The 27,756-nt window shown below is 43.8% G+C and overlaps 1 protein-coding gene across 3 annotated transcripts; it reads left to right on the top strand.

Annotated features, from left to right (window-relative positions):
• Positions 1–15,039: 15,039 nt before the first annotated feature.
• Positions 15,040–27,580, top strand: LOC130869565 (zinc finger protein 264-like). 3 transcript variants are annotated; one of them, XM_057761831.1, is made up of 4 exons: positions 15,040–15,445; positions 18,638–18,764; positions 20,505–20,591; positions 23,576–27,580. In XM_057761831.1, the coding sequence occupies exons 1-4, from the start codon at positions 15,419–15,421 to the stop codon at positions 25,132–25,134; spliced, it is 1,800 nt and encodes a 599-aa protein (XP_057617814.1). In that variant the 5' UTR covers positions 15,040–15,418; the 3' UTR covers positions 25,135–27,580. The 3 variants fall into 3 exon arrangements, with proteins under 3 accessions (XP_057617814.1, XP_057617815.1, XP_057617816.1); XM_057761833.1 differs by lacking the exon at positions 20,505–20,591 and adding an exon at positions 15,538–16,114 and having other exon boundaries at positions 15,405–15,445; XM_057761832.1 differs by lacking the exon at positions 20,505–20,591.
• The last annotated feature ends 176 nt before the right edge of the window (positions 27,581–27,756 follow it).

Genomic DNA, 27,756 nt, shown 5'->3' with positions numbered 1-27,756 from the left:
ATTGGTCATCAAAAGAATGACCTAAACAGAGAACTCTCAACATAGGAATCTAAAATGGCTGAAAGACACTTAAGGAAATGTCCAACATCCTTTGTCAGAGAAATGCAAATCAAAACAACTCTGAGATTCCATGTTACACATGTTAAGAATGGCCAAGATCAAAAACCCTGATGACAACTTATGCTGGAGAGGTTGTGGGGAAATGGGAACACTTCTGCATTGCTGGTGGGAATGCAAGCTGGTACAACCCCTTTGGATGTCAGTGTGACGATTTCTCAGAAAATTAGGAAACAACCTTCCTCAAGACTCAGTAATACCACTTTTGGGTATATATCCAAAGGATGCTCAATCATGCCACAAGGACACGTGCTCAACTATAGCAGCTTTGTCATAGCCAGAACCTGGAAGCAACCTAAATGCCCCTTGATCGAAGAATGGATAAGGAAAATGTGGTATAATTACACCACGGAGTACTGCACAACAGAACAAAATAACGACAGATTGAATTTTGCAGGAAAATGGATGGAGCTAGAAAACATTATTTTGAGTGAGGTAACCCAGACACAGAAAGACATGTACTCACTCATAGGTGGTTTTTAAACATAAAGCAAAGAAAGCTATTCTACAAACCACAATCCCAGAGAACTTAAACAATGAGGACACTAAGAAAGACTTAAATAGATCTAATCTACATGGGAAGTAGAAAGTAGAAAAAGACAAGATCTCCTGAGTAAATTTGGAGCATGGGGACTTTAGGGGAGGTCTGACGGGGGGAGGAGAGAGGCAGGGAGGGGAGCAGAGAAAAGTTTAGAGCTCAATAAATATCAATAAAAAAGAAAAAGAAAAAAAATCACTCATCCATTTAGTAACACACCAGCAAAAACAAGTTTGTCTTTTATTACTAAAACTCCAATTTAAAATTTTTTGTACACCTTAACACATTTAAAAATAACAATCTAAACAGCTTAGTATGGATTAAAAATAAATTTTAAAAGTTTTAAAAATTTTTTCTACTTAATGATTTAACAACTCCCAATATAGCCGTATACTTTTCACATTTCATTGGAGACCCTAGGAAATTAGACCAAAATCGTCAATAAAAAGTAGATTTTCAAGTTTTTACCTATTTATTTGGTTCAGCTTAAAACTCTATCACACTGCCCACAAATTGTAGTAGAAACTGAAGCCTTTAAACAGGTTTTTCCTCTCTCCACGGTTGCCCTTGGATATCACTCAGATTTTTGTTCTCATTTACAATATCAGCTGTGTCTAAACTTTCTTGCTTACATAAAAACACTCGATTGTTTTCCTTTTCAGGATTTTCTGTGATTATTTCTCAGATACTTCCAAATATCTTGCAGCCTAATAAAAGAGTCTTAAGATCAAACTTAAAATTGCACTAAAATGTAAAGATCTCAAATCTTACAGCTTTAAGTTTAAATCCTTAAGAAAATTAATGACCACTGTTAATTAAGCACATTTTTTAATTTTACACTTCTCCTTGATCTAATAAGTCTTAAACCAGACACCGACAAGTGAGAAAATTATAAAAAGAAAACCACAGGAGCCTAAGCTCTACTAAAGGCATTTTTAACACAGTATAAAGGTACTGCTTTATTCCAAGCATCTAGCACGTAATTAGTAACGAATGGACATTCACTGGATACCCAAAACTATGGCTCTCTGTCTTGGACATTCTCGGCTATCAGGTGTGTAGAGATCTGTGCTAAGCCTCACTAGAGGCAAACAATGCTTCTTCCTAACCAGTCAACTACAAAACACAGCTACAGTTATGATACGAGGCCTGGAAATCTCCAGAAAATACTATTCTATCTTATCTAGAAGTTGACTTTGTCAAATAACTGTTTACACGTCCTTCCTAGGACTCTTGTTACAACCGAAGGCTAATGACTGCTTCTCCTTAAACTATTAAATAATTTAAAAATTTTAAAAAGCAATCATGTTACTAAAATTCCTTACTATACACAGGGTAAAGTTATTATCAAACACCAAACCATCATTAGTTAACAAATTAAACTATTATAAACCAAGGTAAGGGCTGGAGAGATGGCTCAGAGGTTAAGAGCACTGACTGCTCTTCCAGAGGTCCTGAGTTCAATTCCCAGCAACCATATGATGGCTCACAACTATCTGTAATGAGATCTGGCGCCCTCTTCTGGTGTGTGGGAAGCAGAATGTTGTACACATAATAAATAAAAAAAACAAAAAACGTTAAAAAAAAATAAACCAAGGTAAGAGGCTATATCCACTTTCCAATATGTTGCACTATATTTAGTTATATTAACTTTAAACTTTTTTTGTTTTGTTTTGTTTTGTTTGAGACAAGCTTTCTCTGTGGAACAGTCCTGACTGTCCTGGAACTCACTCTGTTGACCAAGCTGGCCTGGAACTCACAGAGATCCACCTGTCCCAGATTCTCAAGTGCTGGGAATAAAGATGTGCCCTACCACCACACCACCTAGACAGATTTTTTTTACTTTAAATGATAATCCTTTTTCCTGCTTCCCCAAAGCATTTTTCCCCTAAGAAGTCACAACCTAAAGTAAATGCTAAATAAAAGAACCCCCCATTCTGTTAACATTGAGGTGAGGTCACGTCTTTACAGAAAACTAAACAGTCTCAGCTGGCTCCTGATCCGAAGCATCCAGCTAGGGCATCTAGAGACCACTGGACAAATGAGACATCTGAAGGCAGACAACACACCGTCAAAAGGAGACGCCCAAGAGAAAGAGTAAACTGGTGCCTTAGGGCAGCATCAGCGTCTAACTCATCAAGCTGAGACTCTGAGGAAACAGAGACCCTGTGTGACTGCCCTAAAACGTGAATCTGTCGTATTTACCTACGATCCTGCTAGCTAATTCTTAGCTCACAAGTGCAGACTCCACACATCTGTTTTCCGGGGATTAAAGGCACATCTGTGGTAGGAGACAGTCTGATACTGATTTGCAAGCTAAGGATTGCTTTCACCTCTAGGGCCAGTTCTGATTAAAGGCTGTATACAAATAGAAATCAGGTGAATCAGGAGTGTATTACACCATTTCCTCAGTGAATCCCTACGGTTGGTCCATCACTAGAGTCAGGACTTGTGACAATTCTCTACATTAGATCGTGTAACAGTTACCATCACTTCACATCTTTGATTGCCTGTTCCAGAATGAGTTACCGAAATAAAAAAAGAAGTATCTAAAATGGCGGGTATGATTATTAAAGCAACTAATATTACACTAAATTATGAAAGAAACCAACCTTTCCTTTGTCCTCTGTTAGCTGTACTTAAAGTCCTCTTATGCTTGCCTATATTAAAATACTAGCCATAGAGGCAGTGCACTCGAACACGGCCTTTATTGAAAAATGGAGAGATGTAGTGAGCAAAATGCCTCGTGCACACAGATCAGCGCTGGAGAGCTAGATTGGGGAACACAGTGCCTGTGGGTGTCAGGATTGGCCTGGCCCTAAGAAAGCACAGAGTCACTTCGGGTGTTGTAAACCACAAGTCACTTCACTCATGAGATTGAGTTTTATGGTCTAAAAGCAATGCTCAAGATTTAGAGGAAACATCCTGAATAAGTAAAAACCTAAATGCTGGGAGAGCAGGGCAGAACCTGTCTCAGATAGCAAAGGATCACCAGGTTATAAAACGACATCATTCCTAGCGTGCCAGAAACAGCTGTACACCTCATACCACTGAAGAGAACCCAGGTGCAATGCCCATATCCATATGGTGGCTTACGATATCTGTAACTCCAATCCGGAGAATCAAATGCCCTCTCCTGGCTTTGTGATATGAAAACAAAACACCTACACACATTAAAACACTCCTTAATTCTGTTGGGGCCGTGGTGGCACGTGCCTTTAATCCCAGCACTCAGTGAGTTCAAGGCCAGCCTGGTCTACTAGAGCTAGTTCCAGGACAGGCTCCAAGGCTACAGAGAAACTTTGCCTCAAAAGACAAAATGAAACAAAAAACACTCCTTAGTTCTACCTTCAAAAAGCTAACATAGCTTGTCGCTAACCTTAATGAGCTTATAAAATTAGCAGTGTTAAACTATGTAAGATCATGTACGAAAGTTAAGATTTTGAGGGTATAAAAATACCAAAAGCCTGGTGGTATATGAAATTTGGGGCAAAATTAAGTAAAGGTTTTATCTGAAAGATGAAATTGGGTTAGAAAGGCTGTTTTCAACCCACTGGGTTAGTTACAGCAGCAGAATTAGTTATGAAGTAGCAATGAAAATGATATTTTGGTTGGTGGGTCACCACAACACGAGGAGCTTATTAAAGGCTTGAAGCATTAGGAAAATTGAGAACCAGTGCTCTAGAACATACTTAAGATATAAAGGATATTTTTTTTACATTTAAAAGGAAAAAAATTCAAAGACTTATTTGTTCGTGTGTTTTATACATATGAGTGGTCTGTCTTCATGCACACCAGAAAAGGAATCAGATACCATAATCGATGGTTTTAAGCCACCACATGGGTCCTTCGAATGGAACTCAGGACCTCTGGAAGAGCAAGCAAGTGGTCTTAAGCACTGAACTGAGCCATCTCTCCAGCCCCCTCAAAAACTTTAAGTGTGAAGGAACTGACAAAATAGCTCCATTGGTAGGGTGCTCAACTAACAAGAAGCCCTGGGTTCACCTTCACCTCCATACGATCCAGGTGTGGTCACATGAACCAATAATCACTGCATTTAGGAGATGTGGGCAGGAGGACCAGGATTTCAAGGTTTTATAATGAGTTTGAGAGGCCAGTCAGGGTTACATAGAGTCTGTCTCAGAAAATCAGGTCAAGTTACCGTCGAGGTTTTTGTTTTCTTTAGCCTTTACTCTTTGGGGACCTGCCACCTAGCTCCCAAAGAAATACACAGAGCCTCATTCTTTTCTATGAATGCCCTGTCTTAGCTTGGCTTATTTCTAGCCAGCTTTTCTCAATTTGAGTAATCCCTCCTACCTTTTGTGTCTGGGCTCTTACCGTTCTCATCTCTGTATATCTTTCTTTTCCTTCTTATTCCGTGTCTGGCTGTGAGGAAGGGGCATCGGCCCTGACATTCCGCTCTCCGCCTTTTCTCACCCCCCTTTCTTCTTCCTTCTATTTATTCTATGCCTGCCAGCCCTGCCTATCCTTTCTCCTGACTCGCTATTGGCTGTTCAGCTCTTTATTAGACCAACAGGTGTTTTAGACAGGCAAAGTAACACAGCTTTGCAGAGTTGAACAAATGCAGCATAAAAGAATGCAGCACATCTTTGCCTCATTAAACCAATATTCCACAGCATAAAGGAATGTAATACATCTTAAATCAATATTCCACATCAGGATATCAGGTGGCTCAGTAGGTAAAGGACTGCTGCTGCCAAGGATCTGAGTTGATCCCAGAGATGAATATGGAGAAAGGTCAGGACTGACCCCCACAATTGTCCTCTCTCTGACCTCCACATGCCACCACCCCAAATAAATAAATAAGAGAGAGAGAGAACAAAAGGCAGGGTGTCGCAGTTTAAAGTTTCTTTCTTTTTTTTTTTTTTAATAAATGTGTAGCCCAGGCTGGCCTCAAAGTTGTGATCCTCCTGCCTCTTCCTCCTTCAGCAAATTCTACTGGCGTGCGCCCCCACAACTGACATTTTAATGATTCTAATTCCAGAGCTAGGGAAGAAGGGGCAGGTTGATCCTGAGTTCTAGGCCACCCTGCTCTGCACAGAAAGTTTCAGGACAGCAAGGGCTATACAGAGAAACCCTGTCTCAAAAGAAAGTATGATATACTAGTTCATATGTATGTATATACAAGCAAAGTGAATCTACATGATATAACTCACATAAATTAACCATGACTTTAATTAGCCATGATTTTAATGAACTTAGAAACAACTACCCCCCCCTGTAATGGACTTTACCTTTGGTTTCCAAGAACTTCTTGGGCACTCAATTTATTACATGGACACGGTCATGTGTGTGTGCATGTGTATGCGATACATGTGTGTAGAGATGGTGGGTTGATGTTGGGTAACTTCTCCTGTCTCTCCCAACCATAACCATTTAGAGACAAGGTCTTTCACTGAACCCAGAGCTCAATGAATCAGACAGACTCCTTAACAAGCAAACTCCTGGTTCCTCTTATCTCCCCGTCCTCAGCTCAGGAGTCACAGGTACACACCACTGCACCCAGCTTTCTATATGGGTGCAGTTACGTGTTTGGGATTATAACTCAGGGCTTCATATTTGGGTGGTGAGAACTTCCCACACCCAGTCTACTAAACACCCATTTTAACCATCTGCTAAGCTAGGCTTTCAGAATGACTTAGCCAGGTGTTGTAGTTCATGCCTATAATCCCAGCTGTCAAGAGGCAGGTTCCAAGCTAACCTGGGTTTGTGTGAGACCCTCATCTCTCCCACCTACAGAAGCCCAAGTCTAGCTGTTATCTGTTGGCTCCCCTACCTTCCTGAGTGTGTTCCCTTGGCTTTGCCAGGTAGGTTCAGTCATAGGAGACTTGGTATACAAAAACAACATCAGAAGCAGCTAAGGTGAACAAATCTTTCAAGATAGAAAACAACCAAACAAAATACAAAAAAACAAAACAAAACAAAACAAAAAAACAACCCCACAGGAAACTCCAGTTGGTTGGAGTTACTATTGAAGACTGCTATTCCTCCAAGCCACCAGGTAAGATAAATTCTTCTCTCTTGGAAAATCAAGTGAGGTGGGGAGGGCCAGAAACTTAAAGTCAGGAAAACATACCTCCCCATTCCTCTTCATTCCCAACCATTAAAAGAAGGATATCAATCCTTTCGTGTCAGCGTATCTCTGTGTATTCTGCATGTGGGTGGACATATTTAAGTCCAGAAGAGAACATCAGATCCCTTCAAGCTGGATTCAGGCAGGTGTGAGCCATTCAACATGGGTGATGGGAATCAAACTCAGGTCCTCTGGAAGAAGGCAAATGGTCTTCAACACCTAGGCACCTGTTTAACACCCTGCACCCCTTTAAATTAGTGCGTGTTCCACAATTCATAGGAGGTTGTTAGAGGACACTTTGAGTCCTTACTGTCCTTCTACCATGTGAAGGTAGAAGGAGATCAAACTCAAGTTGCTGGCATCAGAAGCAAGAGCGTTTACCGACTGAACTATCTCAGCACCTGCAGGCTGGCCTTGAACCCTGGGTCCCTCGTCTCCTGCTCTCGAGTTCTGAGGTTACAGGCTCCTGTCATCACTTCTAGATTCCTTTCACAACTTTTCAGATTTCTAATGTGTTGAGGATGTAGCTTGGAGTTAGAGTATGTGAATCCCACATGCAAGGCTGTGAGTTACCTTCCCTGAGTTACACACACACACACACACACACTTACTTGCGTGTCATTTGGAATTCCAAGTTTTTTTTATTTAACAATAACAGCAACAAAAAGTTCCAAACAAAATATATTATTAACCTGGCACAGATTCATAACATTACATTTTCTGATGTGAACTGTCAAAGAAATGGCTACCACTGGTTATTATTCACTACACTAAAACTCCAAGAAAATGTAAGAAAAACTCCATAAAATGTATGGTTTATTGGTATCTCTTTAGTCATATTAGTTAAAAGACACTTAATAAATATTTGCTGAACGGCAGACATATCATGTACCTGAAGCCCCAGCTACTTGAACCCAGAAGTTGCAACCAAGTCTGGGCAATATGACAAGATTTCCTCTCAAAAATAGTAAAATGGGGGCTGCAGAGATGGTGCAAGAGCATTGTCTGCTCTTCCAGAGGAATGAAGTGGGTCTCAGCACCCAAATGAGGCAGTCACAACCACCTGTAACTCCATGGGACCTGAAGTCAGCATTTGGCTCCCCCAGGCATCTATATGATCATGACATATATACACACATACCCATACATTTTAAAAAGACTAAACAAGTATCTGTGAATGAATTAGCTTAACCTATCCACAAAGGATAGTCATAATGAGTTTAAGTCCTCCATGTTCTCTGTGATAGACTGAAAATTATAGGTTATTTTGCAGTCAGTTTTTGGGGTGACTGTTCCATGGCATCCTATAAATGAAGTTTCCCATAATTTTGAAGTGCTCAAAGTCTCTATCTAGTGTGAATTCTTTTCTGATGTCCGTCAAGATATGACTTGTCAGCAAAGGCTTTTCCACACTCAGAGCATTTATAAGGTTTTTGCCCAGTGTGGAGCTTTTTATGAAAATCAAGGTGTTCTTTGTGGCTGAAGGGTTTCCCACTTTCGTTATATGCATGGGCTCTTTCTCCACTGTGAATTTTCTAATGAACTCGAACATTTGACTTCAGAGAGAAGGCTTTCTAATATAACTTATATTCATAAAATTTTTCTCCAGTGTGGATTTTATGTTGAGTAAGCTTTTCCTTCTGGACAAAAGCCCTGTCACAGAGAGGACATCCATAAGTCCTCACCCCAGCATGGACCTTCTCATGATCGATGGCATTTGCTTCCTGGGCAAAAGCCTTTTCATACAGCCCACATTTGTAGTGTTTCTCTCCTGTGTGTGTTCTCTGGTGTTCACAAGAGCAGACTTGGAAATGAAAGATTCTGCACAGTCCATACATCTGTAAGGCTTCTGCTCCTGTGAGTGTTCTCTTGACTAAAGGCTGAGTTCTGTTGGAAGGACTTGCCACGCGCATCGCACTCATAGGCTTTCTTGTCCTTGTGGATTTTCTGGTGATGGCTGTAAGATGACACCCAGGAGAAGGCTTTCCCACAAGCTTGGCCTCTATAGGGTTTCTCTGATGTTGAACGAGGTTGGTCTTCTGCCTGTAGGCTTTTCCACACTCACCACACTTACAGACTTTTCTCTCTGGATGAGTTTTCTGATGTTTATTTAGGTTCCACAGCATTTTGAATGTTCTTATTTATTACATTTAAAGGATTTCTCCCTGCTGTGGATCCTCAGATGCCTCTGAAGGCGTGGCTTTGAATTGAGTAACTTGCCACAGGCATTACACTCAAACTGCTTTTCCATAGATTTGCATAAATTAGGGTCACCTGATTTTCTAGATTCCTGAGAATTGCTTTTTATATGCAAGGCTTCCTATCAAAACGACATCTCAAATGGCTTCCAAGTAGATGGGATTCTGGGAGCCTGATTCTTGAAGGAATATTGTTATTGCTTGCGAGAAACATCTTTTCAGGTGCAGTACCTTTTTGCTTAGTGAATGTTTTCTTGAGTGTTGATACAACTCCTCTCTTGAGGGCCTTCTCCACATTTACAGACATCCCAACCAGCCTTTCAATATTCTGGTCATTTTCTGAAATGGATTAAGGAGAAATGTTCCTTAAGATTTGCACTCTTGTGGTTTGAGGTGACGCTGTTAGACGTCACCAGTGGGGCTATTCTGGTCTCAGAGAATTGGACTTAGTCTAGCCGTAGTGAGGAAGTGGCTGATGAGCTCTGCGCCAACTTGTCGACGGGCTCCCAGGGACCAACTGCTAGTTGTACTAGTCAAGAGATTGTGACAGGGGTTGGAGAGATGCCTTCTTCAGAACTCTCCTGAATATCTTCACACACAGATACTCATTATTAAAAATAAAAAAAAAAACTGGACTGGAAAGGTGGCTCAGCAGTTAAGAACACTTGCTACTCTTCCAGAGAACCCCAGTCAGGCTCCAAGCACCCACTTCCAGTGGCTAAAAATCACCTACAACCCCAAATCCAGGGGATCTGATGGCCTCTTATGGCTCCCGGTCACTTGTATACACATGGCACATGCTTACGCATATACACATTAAATTTAGAAAATGATCTTTAAACAAAAGCAATAACCAAATGGGTGTGGCAATAGCTCAGGGGGTGAAGGACTGGCTGTGTGAGTGTTAGCACCTGAGTGCGGATCTGATGCCAGCAAAACAGAGACGGGAGACTTCCTGAAGGTCCATGGACCAGCTAGTCGGGTGTATTCAGGAGTGAATTAGAAACCCTGTCTCAAATAAGGTCGGTCGAGGGGCAAAATGAGGCTCAACCTCCAAGGTTGTCCTCTGACTTCCAGCTGACATGCCGTGCCAAGATTATGCCCACATCACACATAGATATAAACACCAAATGGATGGACAGACGGATGGATGGACACACCCACACCCACACAGGCAAGAAAACAGGGGGAAAACAATAAAGCAAGCATAAAACTTGGCACCACACTCCTCTCCTGGTTCATCCTAATCCTGGCTCACATAGGATATCCCAAAAGTGAAAAGCGGCCCAGAAGCAAATATGCTCAACCTCGAGCAGGTGCTTGTATAGTTCAGACTTCAGGCCGGCACTCCCAGCCCCCAACCTCAGCCACAATGCTCTCCTTGTCCACAGAGACCAGGTTGTTGTAGTTCTCCAATATCATATCCTTATACAAGCTTCTCTGCTCAGGGTTCAGCCCCTGCCACTCCTCAGGGGTGAAGTCCACAGTGATGTCCTCAAAGGTAACTGTCCCCTGTAACAGAAAATCCCTCATCTGTAGTAACATGTCACTGCAGGCAGGTGTGGTGGCTAATGCCTGCCTAGAAACTCAGTGTTCCTGGGGATGTTCTATCAGGAACTCACCAAGGCCAGCTGGCCCGGGTCGGAAAAAGCATGGGATAAAACCGGACTCGCTGAACATAGTGGACAATGAGGACTACTGAGAACTCAAGTACAATGGCAATGGGTTTTTGATCCTACTGCACGTACTGGCTTTGTGGAAGCCTAGGCAATTTGGATGCTCACCTTACTAGACCTGGATGGAGGTGGGGGGGTCCTTGGACTTCCCACAGGGCAGGGAACCCTGATTGCTCTTTGGGCTGACGAAGGAGGGGGACTTGATCAGGGGAGGGGGAGGGAAATGGGAGGCGGTGGCGGGGAGGAGGCAGAAATCTTTAATAAATAAACAAATATATAAAAAAAGAAACTCAGTGTTCCGAAGGCTGAGGAGGGAGGATGGCTGTGAGTCAGAAGCCAAAAAGAGCTAGACATTAAGTTTCAGTCCAGTGTGAGACCCTGTCTCAACATAGTAACAAGGCTGGGCCTGTGTTGCGCACCTTTGATCCCAGCACTCAGGAGGCAGAAGCAGCTGGATCTCTGTGAGTTCGAGGCCAGACTACATTGTGAGTTTCAGGTCAGCCAGGACTACACAGCAAGACCCTGTCTCAAAAACCAAACCAAACCAAAACAACAACAACAAAAATAAACCAGCGAAACAAAACAGGTAACGAAAAGCTTCCAGTGGCTTCTGAGGACTAGGAATATAAAACTGTGTTCCACTGTCTTGTGAGCAGAGTCACTGAGTACTTACTATACTCTGGGAGAAAACAAACTGAACCTTTAAATATTTTGCAATCAAATCAAAACCCTAATGCTCATTCATGCAACCATCTTACTGAAACATGTTAAAAGAATCCAGTAATTTTATATTTCAGTGATACATCTGAAGATGAACTTTAGACAAGGCAGGTGATGGCAGTGGTCAAAAGATGTTCACCTTAGCTGGACATGGTGGTTCACACCTTTAATCCTAGCAAATCAAGGCAGAGGCAGAGGCAGGCAGATCCCTGAGTTTGAGGCCAGCCTGGTCTACACAGTGAGTTTCAGGCCTCACAAGTAAAGAATAATTTTTTAATTTAAAGATATTCAGCTTTACTAGGAATGTTTTCTTTTCTTTTCTTTTCTTTTCTTTTCTTTTCTTTTCTTTTCTTGTCTGTCTGTCTGTCTCTGTTCTGTTTTACTTTATTTTTTGAGACAGGGTTTCTCTGTGTATCCTTGGTTGTCCTGAAACTCACTTTGTAGACCAGGCTGGCCTATCTCTGCCTGCCTGAGAGCTGGGATCAAAGGCGTGCGCCACCGCCACCCAGTGAAATGTTTTCACTTTAACAAGGAAAGGGAAATTGGCCCAGGTACAGGCCTGTAACCTCGGCTACTCAGGAGTATGAGCGGGGAAGATTAAGAGTTCAAGGCCTGGCTGAGCTACAGAGTAAATTCAGGGCCAGACTGTGTCATTCAGCAAGGCTTTGTCTCAAATTGAAAACTACAGAAGGACATGGAGATCTGTAGCTCAGTAGCAGGGGGCCTGCCTCGCTTGTGCCAGCCCTGGGTTCGATTCCTCCCCACCCCCACAAGAGAAAGAGAGAAATCAGAGTCTCTGATGTCTTTCAATAAAGGCAAGGAAGCAAACGTGGGACACTCAATAGCATAGACCGTGAACAACGGGAGCACAACTGACATGGTCTTTCTGAGGGATTTCAGATTTGTGGAAGCTATTATTACATTTTGTTCATTTATTGTGTGTGTGTGTGTGTGTGTGTGTGTGTGTGTATGTGTGTGTGGAGTTCAGACAACAACCTGTAGGATTTGGTTCTCTTGTCACACCGTGTGGCTTCCAGGGATGGAACTCAGGCCAATAAGCTGGGCAGCAAGAACTTTATCCACTGAACCATCTCCCGACTGAGTCACCTTTCTGGCTCCTATTTTTGCTGTTGTTTTGTTTGAGACAGGGTCTCATGTAGCCCAGAGTGGCACTGAATTTACTACAGAGTGAAACGTAGGCTTCGCTGTCTGATTTTGCTGCATCTCCCCACTGGCGCTGGAATTACAAGTGTACATCACCACCCCACCTGATTTCCAAGGTTTCAGTTATTGTTTAGATTTATTTTTTGTGTATGAATGCTTAGCTACATATATGTGTGTGTGTGTACCATGTGCTTGCCTGGTGCTTGCAGAAATCAGAATCGGACAGCAAATTCCTTAAAACCAGAGTAATAGATACTTGTGAGTCACAGTTCGGGTACTGAGAACTGAACCCAAGTCCTCCGCAAGAGCAACAAGTGCTCTTAACATCTGAGCCATCTCTTCAGCATCCCGATTTCAAGTTGGGGCTAGTGATACAACTCTGTAGTAAAAAGCTATTTGCCAGACAATAGAGTCAAGATCCCAGGGGGGTGGGAATCTCACCTTGGCACCATTCATTTCATTCATTTCTTGTTCTTTTCAAGCCAAGAAGCCAAGAAGCCAAGACAACCCTGGGGAGGAAGATTCGCTTGGAGCTGAGAAAGAAAAAGCCCCGCAAGACCAGCAGGTCTTTGGAATGTGCCATAGTCCCCACACTAGAGCTCTGAACTTGCTTCCTGTAGGAAGCACTTTTCTCCTCATTAGCCAGGCCAGAATGATTGAGTTCTACAACCTTCCAAACTGGCACCCTTGGCTGTAGAACGACCTGTATATATGTACTTAGGGCCTGGTGGGATAGTTCAGCAGGCAGAGAGACTCAGGCAGGGCCAGGCTGAAGCTCTGAGTTTGATCCTGAGTACCCACACAGTAGGAGAGAACCAAATCCTCCAGGTTGTCTTCTAACTGCTACATTCCATCATCCATCCTTACTGCCCTAGATGTTTCGTGGCTCAAAACAGCCTCCAGAGAGGCTCGGGCTTCTGGGTCACTAGATCATTGGATTTGCTGTCTCCCAGTGAGTGAAGGCTGCAAGGATAGGAGGTTTGGGGGCCTCAGGGTCAGTTTGATACGTTTCTAAGATAGAATAATAACGGTGTCACACACCCACCACACATTTACCCATATTCCCAGACACACACAATAGAATTTAGCCAGACAGTGGTGGCATATGCCTTTAATCCCACAACTCGGGAGGCAGAGGCAGGCAGATCTCTGTGAGTTCAAGGCCAGCCTGGTCTATGAGAGCTAGTTCCAGGATAGGCTCCAAAGCTACAGAGAAACCCTGTTTTGAAAAACCAAAAATAAATAAGAATAAAAAAATAAAATAAAAAAGCAGAACTTTCCATTTCCCTGAGTCTTTGTGAATGTTGTCCAGAAATTGGGGCAAGATAATCTTTAAGATGTTGACTCAGTTCCTGAACAATTACCCACACGTATGTTTTGACTCAGTCCCTGGGAAACCGGGTCAAAGTGACCCCTTACCTCATCTGATCTGGCAACCGCTCTCCAGCCAATTATTGGTAATAGCCCTTTTGAATAAGCCAATCATAATAGTCAAAGACCAACCCCCAGACACCCCCCCCCCATTGCTTCTGTGGTTTTTTCCTTTAAAAGTAGTCTGTACCAGCTATTTGGGGTCTTTCTGGCCTCTAATGCTGGAAGACCCTGTCATGACAGAATTAATAAAAATCCTCATGCTTTTACATCAGCTGTGGTATGAGAGGTGGTCTCTGGGAGCGACTCCTCTTCGGTGTTTGGACTCTAGAGTCCAACAAAATCACAGGCAAGTATGGCCATACCTGGCTGGGAGAGAGAGCTCTGTAGCCCAGGCTGGCCTGAAACTCACAATGTAGTCCATGCTGGCATGGAGTTTATGGCAATTCTTCTGCATCACTATCTTGAATGCTGGGACTCTAAGTGTGAGCAACCACATCGGGCTCACAAATCCCAAATTTACACGCTCAGGCTTAGGTTCATTTCCAGCACTGAACTGCATATATGACACCGTTATTATTCTATCTTAGAAACGTATCAAACTGACCCTGAGGCCCCCAAACCTCCTATCCTTGCAGCCTTCACTCACTGGGAGACAGCAAATCCAATGATCTAGTGACCCAGAAGCCCGAGCCTCTCTGGAGGCTGTTTTGAGCCACGAAACATCTAGGGCAGTAAGGATGGATGATGGAATAAATAAGATGAATTCCCCACGAAGAATGTTAAGCTTCATTTTCTGTCGCCAGCTCAGAAAACGATCTTGGTGGGAAGTATCTGAAAAAGACAAACCAAAAAAGAACAGCTGAGCAACAGGACCCACACAAAGTTGCACGAACCCTAAGATGGGCAAATCTTTTTTCCTCCCAAATTTCTCCGGATGAACAACAGCAGTCTTACCCCTGTTCCTAGATCCTCCCCCCTCAAATTCCGTCCTCTAGATGTCCCTGCATTTGAGGGAAACTGGGACCTTTGAGCGCCTTTCACACTAGGTGCGCCTTTTACTCTAGATGCGCTCCCCGTTAGGTCGGACAAGTGGGAAAAATTTTTAAAAACTACATTACCCAGAAGACTATGCTGCGGCGGGCCCAATAATAGACCAGAACGGAGTGCACTCCCGGTTACTCGCCGCGGACGCCATTTGCCTCAGCACATCGGTTCCCAAGGGGCTTGAGTTATCTGAACATCCAGAATCTAGGGTCAGTTTCCAAGTCTGTGGCGGGATTCAAAAAGGACTGGAACGTAAAACTCTTCCCCGGAAGCCCGCACGAACCTGTGTGGTCTGGTCCTCCTGAGGACCGCAACCTCTCAGTCTCGCTCTAAGGGCAACGGTTCGGGCAGGTTCGTCATTTCCACGAAGATCCCGAGGTCCCGAGTACAGCCGGTTTCCGTGGTCACCCGGCTAAGGCCGGATGCCCTTTGGGAGCTTCAGCCGGGCCTGCAAAGCGCTCGATTTCCCCCATTCCCCCCAAAGAGTCTAACTATGGCGGTCTGGAAGGACCACCCACAGGTTAGTGGACTGTGAGCTTTAAATCACAGATCAGGGAACCGAGAGGCCCCCCTGGGTGGAACTCTAACGTTGTCATTCTTTTGGGGCCACAGATGCTTCCGAAAGAAGCTCGGTTTGAACTGGAATTTCCGGAAGGAAGCTGCGCTAGAACGCCAGTGACTGTGGAGGGACTGGAATGTTGCGGGTCAAGAGCCCGTTTACTAATTATCTTGGGCTATCTTTAGCCACCTGTAGCAGAGGTTTCTCCACTGGGCTCTAACCTACCTGCCTGAAGTGAATGTATTTGAAAAGTTATCGTTATTTATGTTATTTATGTCCTTTGTTCTGTATCTTAAAACTTTTGGAACAACAACAACAACAAAAAAAAAATCAGTAAAATGACATTTTGCTGGATGGTGGTGGCACACGCCTTTAATCCCAGCACTCGGGAGGCAGAGGCAGGTGGATCTCTGTGAGTTCGAGGCCATCCTGGTCTACAAGAGCCAGTTCCGGGACAGGCTCCAAAGCTACACAGAGAAACCCCTGTCTTGAAAAAACAAAACAAAAAGAAAAAAAGAAAGAAAGAACAAACAAAACAAAAACAAAATCGTTTGGAACATGGCATTTGGGTTAGCCTAAATCTGAGTTCCAGGACCATGGATAGCTTCAGAATAAACTCTTGGGTTTGAGGTGAGAGCCGTGTTTTTTACGTTGTCATTGGTAGGTAAGCCGTTGCAAGAGTATATGTTGCTTCCTCTACGGTGTCAAGTCATACTTATGATTCCTGCTGTGCTGTAAGGATCCACCAAGACTGACCAGGCGTTTGCGCAGCAATACTGGTTGAAGAAAGTCACTGAAGGTTAGGGTATTCTAGGTAGGGAGATGTACCTGGTGTTATTTATCCTTGACCATCATGTTCCCTGTTTTTGAAGTGTCCTAACATCAGGGGCAGGGCTGTCAGAATCCTGCAAGGAAAAAGGTAGACATCTCATTGTGAAATTCCCCTAGGAATCTAGGAGGCCTAAGAAAGGTCTAGACCATGTGGGAAGCTGATCGGGATGTTGTCTCAAGTAGCTGCTAGTACCTTTCTTGTTGTTCTTGTATTTTGACAAGGTCTTACTGTGTAGCCCAGGCTGGCTTCAAATTTGAAATTCCTTATCAGCTCCCCTAAAGCTGGGATTACGGGTGTGAACTGCCACAACCAACTCAAGTACATTCATTATGAAGCCAGCTATAAACCTTGCTTTGTCTAGCCATGTCAGAGGGTGTTTTTCAGAGGTGATTAAATGGATTTGTCAGAAAAAAAAAAAAACAGTGGAAACACTCCACAAACTCCCGAATTTTTAAAAAACCTTCCTTAAATGACAGCGTGTGTTAGCATAAAGGTATGTGCACGTGAGCACTGTGCCCTCGAAGGCCAGAATAGACCGCGAAACCTGGAGCTGGAGACACTGGGGGGGGGGGGTGCTGGGACCAATCTCTGCAGCTCTCCAGCTCTGCGTCTTGCTTTTGAATAAGCTTGTTACTTCAGATTCTCCTTGCGATTAATGGAGTGTCAGAATTACTCTTACAACAACTTTAAGCCAGAGTGCCATCCTTGCCTGCAGTCTACGATGTGTGGCCCCTGGGAAGCTGGCCAAGGTCCTTTAGCTTCTGGGACTCACTGCGATGTGACGATCTGATAATGACGATCTGACGATGACGATTTGACGGTGGTGACCACAGAGGCTGTGGGAAATTAAGAGCATTTTCATAGTGACCACTGAAGACTTTCTCTTTTAAAAATTCCTGTTGTCGGGGCTGGAGAGATGGCTCAGTGGCTAAGAGCACTGGCAGATCTTCTAGAGGACCTGGGTTTAATTCCCAGCACCCACATGGCAGCTCACAGCTGTTTGCAACTCTAGTTCGGGAGGATCTGGCATTCTCATAAAGACAGGCAGGCATCAATGCAGGTAAAAACATCTGTGCACATAAAAATAAGTAAAGTTTTAAAAATTCCTGTTGTCGCCGGGCGATGGTGGCACACGCCTTTAATCCCAGCACTTGGGAGGCAGAGGCAGGCGGATCTCTGTGAGTTCGAGACCAGCCTGGTCTACAGAGCTAGTTCCAGGACAGGCTCCAAAGCCACAGAGAAACCCTGTCTCGAAAAACCAAAAAAAAATAAAAAAATAAAAAAATAAAAAAAATCCTGTTGTCAGATAGAAATGTTTTGTTTGTACAGTTTTTAGTGTGTATGCGTGCATGTGTAAGGAGATCAGAGGACAGCCTACAGGAGTTGTGAAGCCGTGTTGGATTCAGTGAGCCGTCCTCGAAAGCGGTTGCTGTGAGCATCACGGAGAGGCTCGTGCCTGTACTGTGCCCCCTTCGTGTCTTCATTCTTCTCATTTCCTAGACTCCTTGCTGTCCGCATTTCATAGTCTACGTGTTTTTGTTGTCTGTCCTTCCGACTTTGTTTGAGGCAGTAATCTTTTTTATTTCTCTAGACAGGGTTTCTCTGTAACTTTGGAGCCTGTCCTGGAACTAGCTCTTGTAGCCCAAGCTGGCCTCGAACTCACAGAGATCCTCCTGCCTCTGCCTCTTGAGTACTGGGATTAAAGACATGCGCCACCACTGCCCGGCTGAGGCAGTAATTTTTTCACCTGTATTTATTTATTTTTTATTTATTTTATTTTTTTTACTTTATTTATGGTGTGTGTGTGTGTGTGCCTGTGTGTAACAGCCTGAGTGTGGAGGTCAGAGGACTGCTTTAGAGCGTCAGTTCTCTTCCTACCATGAGTTCCAGGTGTCAAACTCAGTGAGCAAACTTAGCAGCAAGTATCCTAACCCACTGAGCATCTTGCCAGCCCAGTTCTTTTGTTTCTTTTTTTGTTCTTGTTTTTGAGATAGAATCTCATGTAGCACAGGCTGGCCTTAAGTTTGCTGTGTAGCCCGGGCTGGCTTCAAAATAGTAGCAATCTTCCTGCCTTCAGCCTTGAAGTTTTGGGGTTAGAGATATGAGCTGTCAGCCTCTGATCACTCTTAACACAGAACGCTTCTCTCCTTACACCTCTGTGTTCTCCAAGCATTATCTCCCTAACCTTGAAACCCACCGTGAAGCATAGGTAACCTGTGTGGTTTGGGCCTTTATCGCTCTTAATCTGTTTCAGTGAGGCAGAGTCTGGTTCCTCTCATTGAACCTCAAGGCTAACACTGATACCTGTTTGACTTGGCAAGGTGTCTCTGACCTTTGAAGATGTAGCAGTGGCTTTCTCCCAGGAGGAGTGGGGGCAGCTGGACCCTGCTAAGAAGACTCTGTACCAAGAGGTGATGCTGGAAATCTCTGGGTTCCTGGTGTCTCTGGGTAAGGCTTTCTACTCTACTTTAAAAAATATTTTATTTATTTTGTATACATGTAGTGTGTGGTATACACATGTTGTGTGTGGATCAAAGGGCAATTTGCAGAAACTAGTGCTCTCTTTCAACCATGTGGGTGCTAGGAATCAAACTGGTTGTCAGGCTTGGTGGCTAGCAACTTAGCCATCTTGCAAGCCCCTACCCTACCCTGCCCCACCTTTTTAAAAGTAGGATTGTCTCACTCTGCAGCTCAGGCTGACCCAAAATCACACTATGGCTTCAAAGCCAGCCTAGTCTACAAAATGAGTCCCAGGATACCCAGACTGTTACACAGAGAAACCTTGTGTCAACACCCCCTCCCCCCCAAAAAAGAAAGAAATGAAAAAAATAAAAAATACATTACATTTTAAAATGTTTGTATGCACACATGTATGCATGCATGCTATAGTGTGTGAAGGTCGGAGAACAAGTTGTGGGAGTTGGTTCTCTTCCACCATGTGAGTCCCAGGAATCAAACTCAGGTCCTGCCTCAGTTTTTTTGTTTGTTTGTTTTTGGTTTTTCTTTTTTCTTTTTTGTTAATTGATATTTATTGAGCTCTACATTTTTCTCTGCTCCCCTCCCTGTCTCTTCCCTTCCCCTTCAATCCTCCCCCAAGGTCCCCATGCTCCCAATTTACTCAGGAGATCTTGTCTTTTTCTACTTTCTACTTCCCATGTAGAATCTATGTAAGTCTCTCTTAGTGTCCGCATTGTTGTCTAAGTTCTCTGGGATTGTGGTTTGTAGGCTGGTTTTCTTTGCTTTATCTTTAAAAACCACCATTGAGTGAGTACATGTGCTAACTGTCTTTCTGTGTCTGGGTTACCTCACTCAATGTTTTCTAGTTCCATCCATTTTCCTGCAAAATTCAAGCTGTCGTTATTTTTTTCTGCTGTGTAGTACTCTATTATGTAAATATACCACATGTTCCTTATCCATTCTTCGATCGAGGGGCATTTAGGTTGTTTCCAGGTTCTGGATATGACAAACAAAGCTGATATGAACATATTTGAGCACATGTCCTTGTGGCACGATTGAGCATCCTTTGGATATATACCAAAAAGTGGTGTTACTGGGTCTTGAGGAAGGTTGTTTGCTAATTTTCTGAGTAATCGCCACACTGACATCCAAAGGGGTTGTACCAGCTTGCATTCCCACCAGCAATGCAGAAGTGTTCCCTTTTCCCCACAACCTCTCTCCAGCATAAGTTGTCATCAGGGTTTTTGATCTTGGCCATTCTGACAGGTGTAAGATGGAATCTCAGAGTTGTTTTGATTTGCATTTCTCTGATGACTAAGGATGTTGAACATTTCCTTAAGTGTCTTTCAGCCATTTTAGATTCCTCATTGAGAGTTCTCTGTTTAGGTCTGTACTCTACTTTTTTTTATTGGATTATGTGATCTTTTGATGTCCATTTTCTTGAGTTGTTTGTATATTTTGGAGATGAGACCTCTGTCTGATGTGGGGTTAGTGAAGATCTTTTCCCATTCTGTACTCAGTTTTGGCAGCCGTGCCTTTACTGACTGAGTGATTGTGCCAGCCAAGTATCAGTTTCTGATGAACTTATAGCTTCTGAGTTATGCTTCACCTTTTTTTTGTGTGTGTAGATGGGAGCAGCTTCATTCCAAGGTCTGGGCCAAATCCTGTGAGATGGAGGGTCTTTATCTTGTTTCGTCAATATCTTCGTGTGCTTTTTTGTTCTCCCTGAAGGGTGTCCTGTTCCCACAATGAAGCTACTGGAGCACGGGCAGGAACCATGGACAGTGGCAAAGTCCTTCTCCCAAAGCATCTGTTCAGGTAAGAGTCCAGGAAGAAGGGCCTGGAGGTCAGACAGGGGTCTCCTGGGCAACTCTTTCTATTTCTGTGTCTGTGAGTACATGCCACAGGTGTATAGGGGCTGGCAGAGGCAGGAAGAGGGCACCGGGTCCCCTGCGGCTGAAGTTACAGGCCACCATGAGGTGCCTGGTGTGAGTGCTGGGAACTGAACTCAGATCCTTTGAAAGACCAAGTGTTCTTAACTCCTGAGCCATCTCCTCTCCAGCCTGCTGGGATACTTCATAGTGGTTCACTTCAGGATAGATTAGTGGAACCCTGTGATCTGGCCCTTCTGATTCCCTAGCCTTGTCCCATTTGTCCCTGCTCCTGGGAAGGAGTCAGGTTCATAAGCTGCTCTCTTGGGACCCCTCCGCGTGCTTGAACTACCCCTGGCTTCCTTGTCACGAGCTCTGATAAAACAGCATGACCAAGCAACATAGAGAAGGAAGCGTTTGTTTGCCTTATGCTTCATGAGGGATAAGAGTCCATCAGGCAGGGAAGTAAGCTGGCAGGCAGCAGAGTTGGCACCTAGAAAAGGAAGCAGAGAACACACGGGAATGGCATGAGGCACTTGAAACCTCAAAGCCTGCCCTAGAGATGTGCTTCTTCCAGCAATGTCCCACCTCCTAAGCCTCCCTAAACAGTGCCACCGACTGGAGACCACATATTCAAAGCCTATGGGGGACACTGCCCTTTTAACCACCACAGTAAGTGTGACTAAGTTAGCATTAACTTCCACGTCAAACTCCAGACTCAGTGGCTCAGCATGCAGTGTCTGGGACCGTTGTGTCATCAACCTGTTGGCTTTAAGGTTGTCCTGCCATCTTCTGACAGACCCCCAGATTGCAAAAGGAAGAGATGTTATACCCTCTTCCAGGAACACCAGTTCTGTTCTTAATTTATTTTTTTTAAGTGTGATAGATGTTTTGCCATGGGTGTTGATCACCTGTAACTATAATTACAGACATTTGTGAGCTGCGATGTGGGTGCTGGGAATTGAACCTGGGTCCTCTGGAAGAGCAGTCAGTGCTCTTAACCACTGAACCATCTCTCCAGCCCCTTAAAATTTATTTCTATTTTATGGTGCTTTGCCTGTATGTATGTGTGTGTAAGGGTGTTGGATCCTGGAGTTAGAGTTGTGAGCTGCCATATGGGTGCTGGGAATTGAACCCAGTTTCCCTGGAAGAGCAGTCAGTGTTTATAACCGCTGAGCCATCTCTCCAGTCCCCCAGTTCTTATCTAAAGAAGTAGGCATTTGGTCTACTCGGAGTCCATGGGGCTGGGATGTGTTACTGCGCTATGTGTTCAAGAAGAGCAGACCTTTCTTTATCAACACCTATTACTAGCCTGCACCCAGTCTGTCCCTGGAAATTGGTAGCACTCGTTGACCACTGGGTTCCGTTGGAGAAAATATAACCACCTGATGTGTTGATATATTAGCATCAATGTCTGAGCCAGAGGGGATGCAGCCAAAGCTTTATTGCTTATTGTTCACTGAATGCTTTGAAAGTTGTAATGCACCTGTGTAGCCCGTGTGGAGGAGGGTCTGCATGGCCTGTATCTCACATTAGTCCTCTAATGTTCCTCTTACTTCCTCCCACACACTGAGGGCAAACGAGTCCTTTCTTATTCTCCCAAATTCCACCCACAACTCTATTTTACCTACTGCCCTTTCCAGTCTTCTGTTCATGAGAGGCCTTCTGACAGTAAAGGGCAATCCCTTGCCCATGTCTTCCTGAATAATCTGCTGTGCACGTGTGTGTGTGTGTGTGTGTGTGTGTGTAAATTTACTATTAGAAGTGGGTAGCACATGTGTGAAGGCCGGAAAACAACTTTGTGGAGGTGGTTTTCTCGTTCCTCTACCAAAGATTGTATTCTCATATGGAAGAACAACCAGCAATATTTTACTCTCTGAAGTGTATCTCTAGCCCAAATGAAACCTTCTTGGTTTTTTGTTTATTTATATTTGAGACAGGGTTTCTCTATTATGTAGCCTTGACTGTCCTGGAACCCACTCTGTAGAACAAAATGGTCTCAAACTCCCAGAAATTCACCAGCTTGTACCTCCCAAGTGCTAGGGTTAACGGCATCTACCACCATGTCTGACTGTCCAAGCCAAACCTTTTAATCATATAATCTACTTTTCTCCCCCCACTTTTCTCCCCCATGAGACAGGGTTTCTCTGTCTGGCTGTCCTGGAACTCGCTCTGTAGAACTCACAGAGATCTGCCTGCCTCTGCCTCATAAGTGCTGGGATTAAAGGTGTGTGCCACCACTGCCCAGTTAATTTCTTTTCTTGTATAGCTGTGTCTTTCCCTGAGTCATCTCTTCTGTGCAAATTGCTTGTGGGCCAGAAATGAAGTACTTAATTGGAAAGAAAAACAAAAGACCAAACAAAACAACAAAACAAAACGGACAAACAAATGACAACAATAACCAAAAAAAAAAAAAAAGAAAAAAAAACCAAAACCAAAAAACCCCACTTTTTGGTTTTAATGGTAGGAATCCATAATGAATTTCAAAAGGAATTCTGGACACCTCTGGGACTTGAAGGTTATTCCTATGGTGTTGAACAAAAGCTGAGGCTCCCCCCAGGTGCTTTCTTTCTCATCACATATTGTGTGTCTTCCTTGGGGACAGTATTAGGTGTGTCACCTAGAGGAATTCTACTCCAAGGTGTTAGTCTCACTCTGACAAGCCACATGCGGCCTGTGATTTTGAGAACGACTCTGTGAAAGGCCTCCTCTAGCTCTGACCCAGTCTTACCTCGAGATCTCCCTTTCACAGCATTGAAATCCAAGGACCAGGAAAAAGACTGCTGACCTGGGCTTTGGAGATCATACAGCAGCCAGAGAGGCACTATTTTTATCTTCTTGGGCATGTGTGGTCATGTGTTTTCAGTAGCATGGTTTTGGGTTTTCTGTGTTATTTCTCACAATCACTCTTGTGTGTTGAATTTGTTTTAGGTGACAGTGGAGAAACCAAGGCCATAGGACCTACTGCTTCTAAACCACGGCTGTCTGAGGCGACCTCATTCCAGGGACAGTCAGCACCAAGAACCCCAGGAGGCTTGCAGTGGGTGCCAACCAAAGGCCACGATGATGCATTGGAAGTTCAGGAAAGGTCCTTCATACAAGAGACAGAGGCCCAGGAGGAGAAGCTTCCTGGGGAAACGAGTCCTATACCAGATGATGTAGGGACAGCTGAGGAATTGTGTCCAACGCCCATACAGGAGGAAGAGGAAATGGCCTTCAAATGCAGAGACTGTGGGAAGGCATTTAGTAAGAAAAACCTTCTTGCTTCACATGAGAAAATCCACTCTGGAGTAAAGCCCTATGAGTGTACAGAATGTGGGAAGACCTTCATAAAGAGCACCCATCTCCTTCAGCACCAGATGATCCACACTGGGGAGAGGCCCTATGAGTGTCTGGAATGTGGGAAGGCCTTCAACCGTAAGTCCTACCTTTCCCAGCACCAACGGATCCACAGTGGGGAGAAGCCGTATACGTGTAGCGAGTGTGGGAAGGCCTTCACACACCGCTCTAATTTTGTCTTGCACGGCAGGAGACACACTGGAGAGAAATCGTTCGCGTGTACAGAATGTGGACAAGTCTTTCGACACAGGGGCGGTTTCCTTAGGCACTGTGTCACTCATGGTGGAGAGAACCCGTACGAGTGCTTTGAGTGTGGACAGGTCTTCAGACACAGATCCTACCTCACGTGGCACCAGCAGACACACACTGGGAAGAAGCCATATGAGTGCAGTGAGTGTGGGAAAGTCTTCCTGGAGAGCGCAGCCCTGGTCCACCACTATGTGATCCACACCGGGGAGAAGCCCTTTGAGTGCCTCGAGTGTGGCAAGGCCTTCAACCACAGGTCCTTCCTCAAGAGGCACCAGCGCATTCACACTGGGGAGAAGCCGTTCATGTGCAGCGAGTGTGAGAAAGCCTTCACCCACTGCTCTACTTTCATCTTGCATAAAAGAGCCCACACTGGAGAGAAGCCCTTTGAGTGCAAAGAATGTGGGAAAGCCTTTAGCAATCGGAAAGACCTCATTCGCCACTTCAGCATCCACACTGGGGAGAGGCCCTATGAGTGTACCGAGTGTGGGAAGGCCTTTGCCCTCATGTCTGGTCTTACGAGGCACAAGCGGATTCATAGTGGGGAAAAGCCTTTTGAATGTACTGAGTGTGGGAAGTCCTTCTACTGGAGCACAAACCTCATTCGCCACGCCATCATCCACACTGGGGAGAAGCCATATAAGTGCAGTGACTGTGGGAAGGCGTTCAGCCGCAGCTCATCCCTCACTCAGCATCAAAAAATGCACAGTGAGAGAAACCGTGCTGGTGTGCCACATGAGGGACCTCTCACAACCATGCACACCTGGGTTACCCTCCAAGAACCCCTTCTAGGCAAAGACTTCTTGAATGTAACCTCTGAGGGAGATCTTTTGTCACAAGAAACAAATTCCTCAGCATCTGATTGTTTACACCAAAGAGAAACTCCACAAGTGTCTTGGTTATAAAGAGGGAGTAAAAAGCTCCTGTCGCAGAATCTCCATCATCCGAAGACCAACACCAGCAGCAGAGCCAGTCTGCAGCCGTACTTTCCACCTGCAGCTTCACCCAGGAGAGACCCGTGCTTTGGGGCTTTGGAATTTTGTTTTGTTTTCACATAGGAAAAGCTTCAGCCACATCTCGCTCCTCGTTTACACTGCAGTGTTAGCTCAGGAATTGGTTTACAGAGGAACAGATGTAAACAAAAATAAAAACAGGTCTCTTCAGACCTCCCTGCCGAATCTCTGACACTTCATTATTGATTCCTTAGCTTATTTGGAGTTAGATGGGTGTTTCAGAGGTACAAGGCCTTCCGCCCTTTTTGTGTCTTACGTATTCATTTGTTGCTGTTCAGTTACTACTGGAGTTAGCTGGGAACAAGCCTGTAAATGTGTGTATGTTTTTGTGTCCTAAGATAATTTCTTTATTCTTAAGATCTGTAGCTTTTATGAGGGGGCATTTGAGTCATGAAAATATTTCCTATTTAAGGGAATGAGGATCCATAACTTTCCTAAGTATGTCTGTACTTTTGAAAATTCCAGTAGTTTTTTTTTCCTTTGCCAAGATGTATCTTACTGTGTGTGTTTGTGCATGTGTGTAAGCTTAACTGCTTAGCCATCTCTACCCCGTAATCATATGAGTACACAGCATTCTCATAGCACACAGCTGAAAATTTTGCCCTTTTTTGTGGGATGCAAATCATAAAGCCTGTGTTTTCAGCTGACTCAGACATTTCTCAGGGTGTTAAAACAAAATGCTGTGGGGGTGGGGAACTCTTGTGAGATAGCTCAGTGGTTCAGAGCAATTCTAGAAGATAATGTCCCCTCTCCCAGCAAAGTTTGTCCTCAGGGCTAGGGACATCATTTAGGAGTTAATTGTTACTTGTATAGGGTTGGGAGTTGGGGTGGAAATTGTGTCAGCCCAGAGATCTCCTTGGAAAAAAAAAAAAAGAGGAAAAATTGGATGGGATAATAGGTAGATTAGTATGAACTTACACTAATAATACTGAGCAATAGAGTGAACACTTGTAAACTATTATTTATGGACAATTTACATTCGTATAGATTTATATTTATATTGATACAAGTTCAAATTATATTTGTGCTCCTATTTCTGCTTACAATATTTGTACACCTATGCAAAGATATTTTGTATATTGATATAATTTTATGAATATTTATCATATTGCATTATATATTTCTACCTCTGATCAAGATACTTAATACATTTTGAGGTCATTGTACTGCACAGTTGTTTAAAGATTGTTTAATATTCTGACTTAGTCTTCAATTATACAGGTATTAAGTATTATAGATCAATAAGTCATTCATGTTTGTCATACTTATAGTCAGACTACTTAGGTTCTTCAGATACATAGAGATTGTATTCTGCATAGATAGGTAATTTTCAACTACTTCAAAGAGCTGTAGAATATGACATTTAAATAACTTAGGGTTCTGTTGACGTGAGACATGATTGCTCCTGGCAGCACCAATCTATTCCTGAGAGAATGTTGAGCACCAAAGACACTCCACTTGGAGTTTGTTTTCTTCTTGGCACAACTGGCCTTTGGGCAAGGAGCTGCCCATGCCTTGACCACTGACAAAGTGTACAGTGTCTGAACAGGGCAAGCAGGATACAACAAAAAAGACTGCCAAACCTTGCCAAGACAGGGTAAGAGGGTTCTGAAAATTTTCCTGCCTCTGAAAATGGTCTGTCAGTTACTCTAGGCCTTAGCCAAAGTTGGTTGCTTCCACACTGCAAAATGACTTTAGGTGATTGCCCAGGTAGCCAGCTGTCTCTGTCATCTAGTGCACATTTTGGAAGTTGCTTAATTGCACTTCCTACCTACTCAAGTAATATTATCTCCCTTCTCTCACCTTCGATGGTGTTGAAGATGAGATAGTCATAGTTACCTTCCTCTTACGATATAGCCAAGCCATTTCTCTTTTTTGTTTTGTTTTTTGTTTGTTTGTTTTTTGTTTTTCGAGACAAGGTTTCTCTGTGTTGCTTTGGAGCCTGTCCTAGAACTAGCTCTTGTAGACCAGGATGGTCTCAAACTCACAAAGATTTGCCTGCCTCTGCCTCCCAAATGCTGGGATTAAAGGCATGTGCCACCACCACCCGGCTAGCCAAACCATTTCTAATACAAGACTTAGACTCCTTAGGATAGAATGATTATTAAAACAGTTAGCATATGCTCCTTGCTTAATATTGTTTATGCTGGTTTTAATTCTAATTTTATACTTGATATCTGTTCTTAGTGTATATAGTTTTGTTTTGGGTTTTGAACTCTGTTGTTTAGACAGAAGGGGGAGGTGATGGGGAACCTCCTTCAAATGGCCTTTAAGAGGCTGGACCAGGTTGGGACATGACTTTTGGGATCCAAAAAGCTGCTGTCCTGCCCTGCTCACTCTCTTCTTCCCGCATTCCACACCTTCCCCGTTCCTGTCCTTGAGTTTTCCCCTTTTAATAAAGGAAAACCTTAGAATACTGTTTTTCGAGTCAGCTTGGGGTTATTTGACTCATGTCCCTTCCATACACGTTCAGCATCATATGTGCACAGACAATTTTAGATTTTTTTTTAAGGT

The sequence above is a fragment of the Chionomys nivalis genome, chromosome 2 (assembly GCF_950005125.1).
Source record: "Chionomys nivalis chromosome 2, mChiNiv1.1, whole genome shotgun sequence".
NCBI classification, from domain to species: domain Eukaryota; kingdom Metazoa; phylum Chordata; class Mammalia; order Rodentia; family Cricetidae; genus Chionomys; species Chionomys nivalis.
The sequence above is the reverse complement of the archived record's forward strand: the minus strand, read 5'-3'. Positions and strand labels throughout refer to the sequence as shown.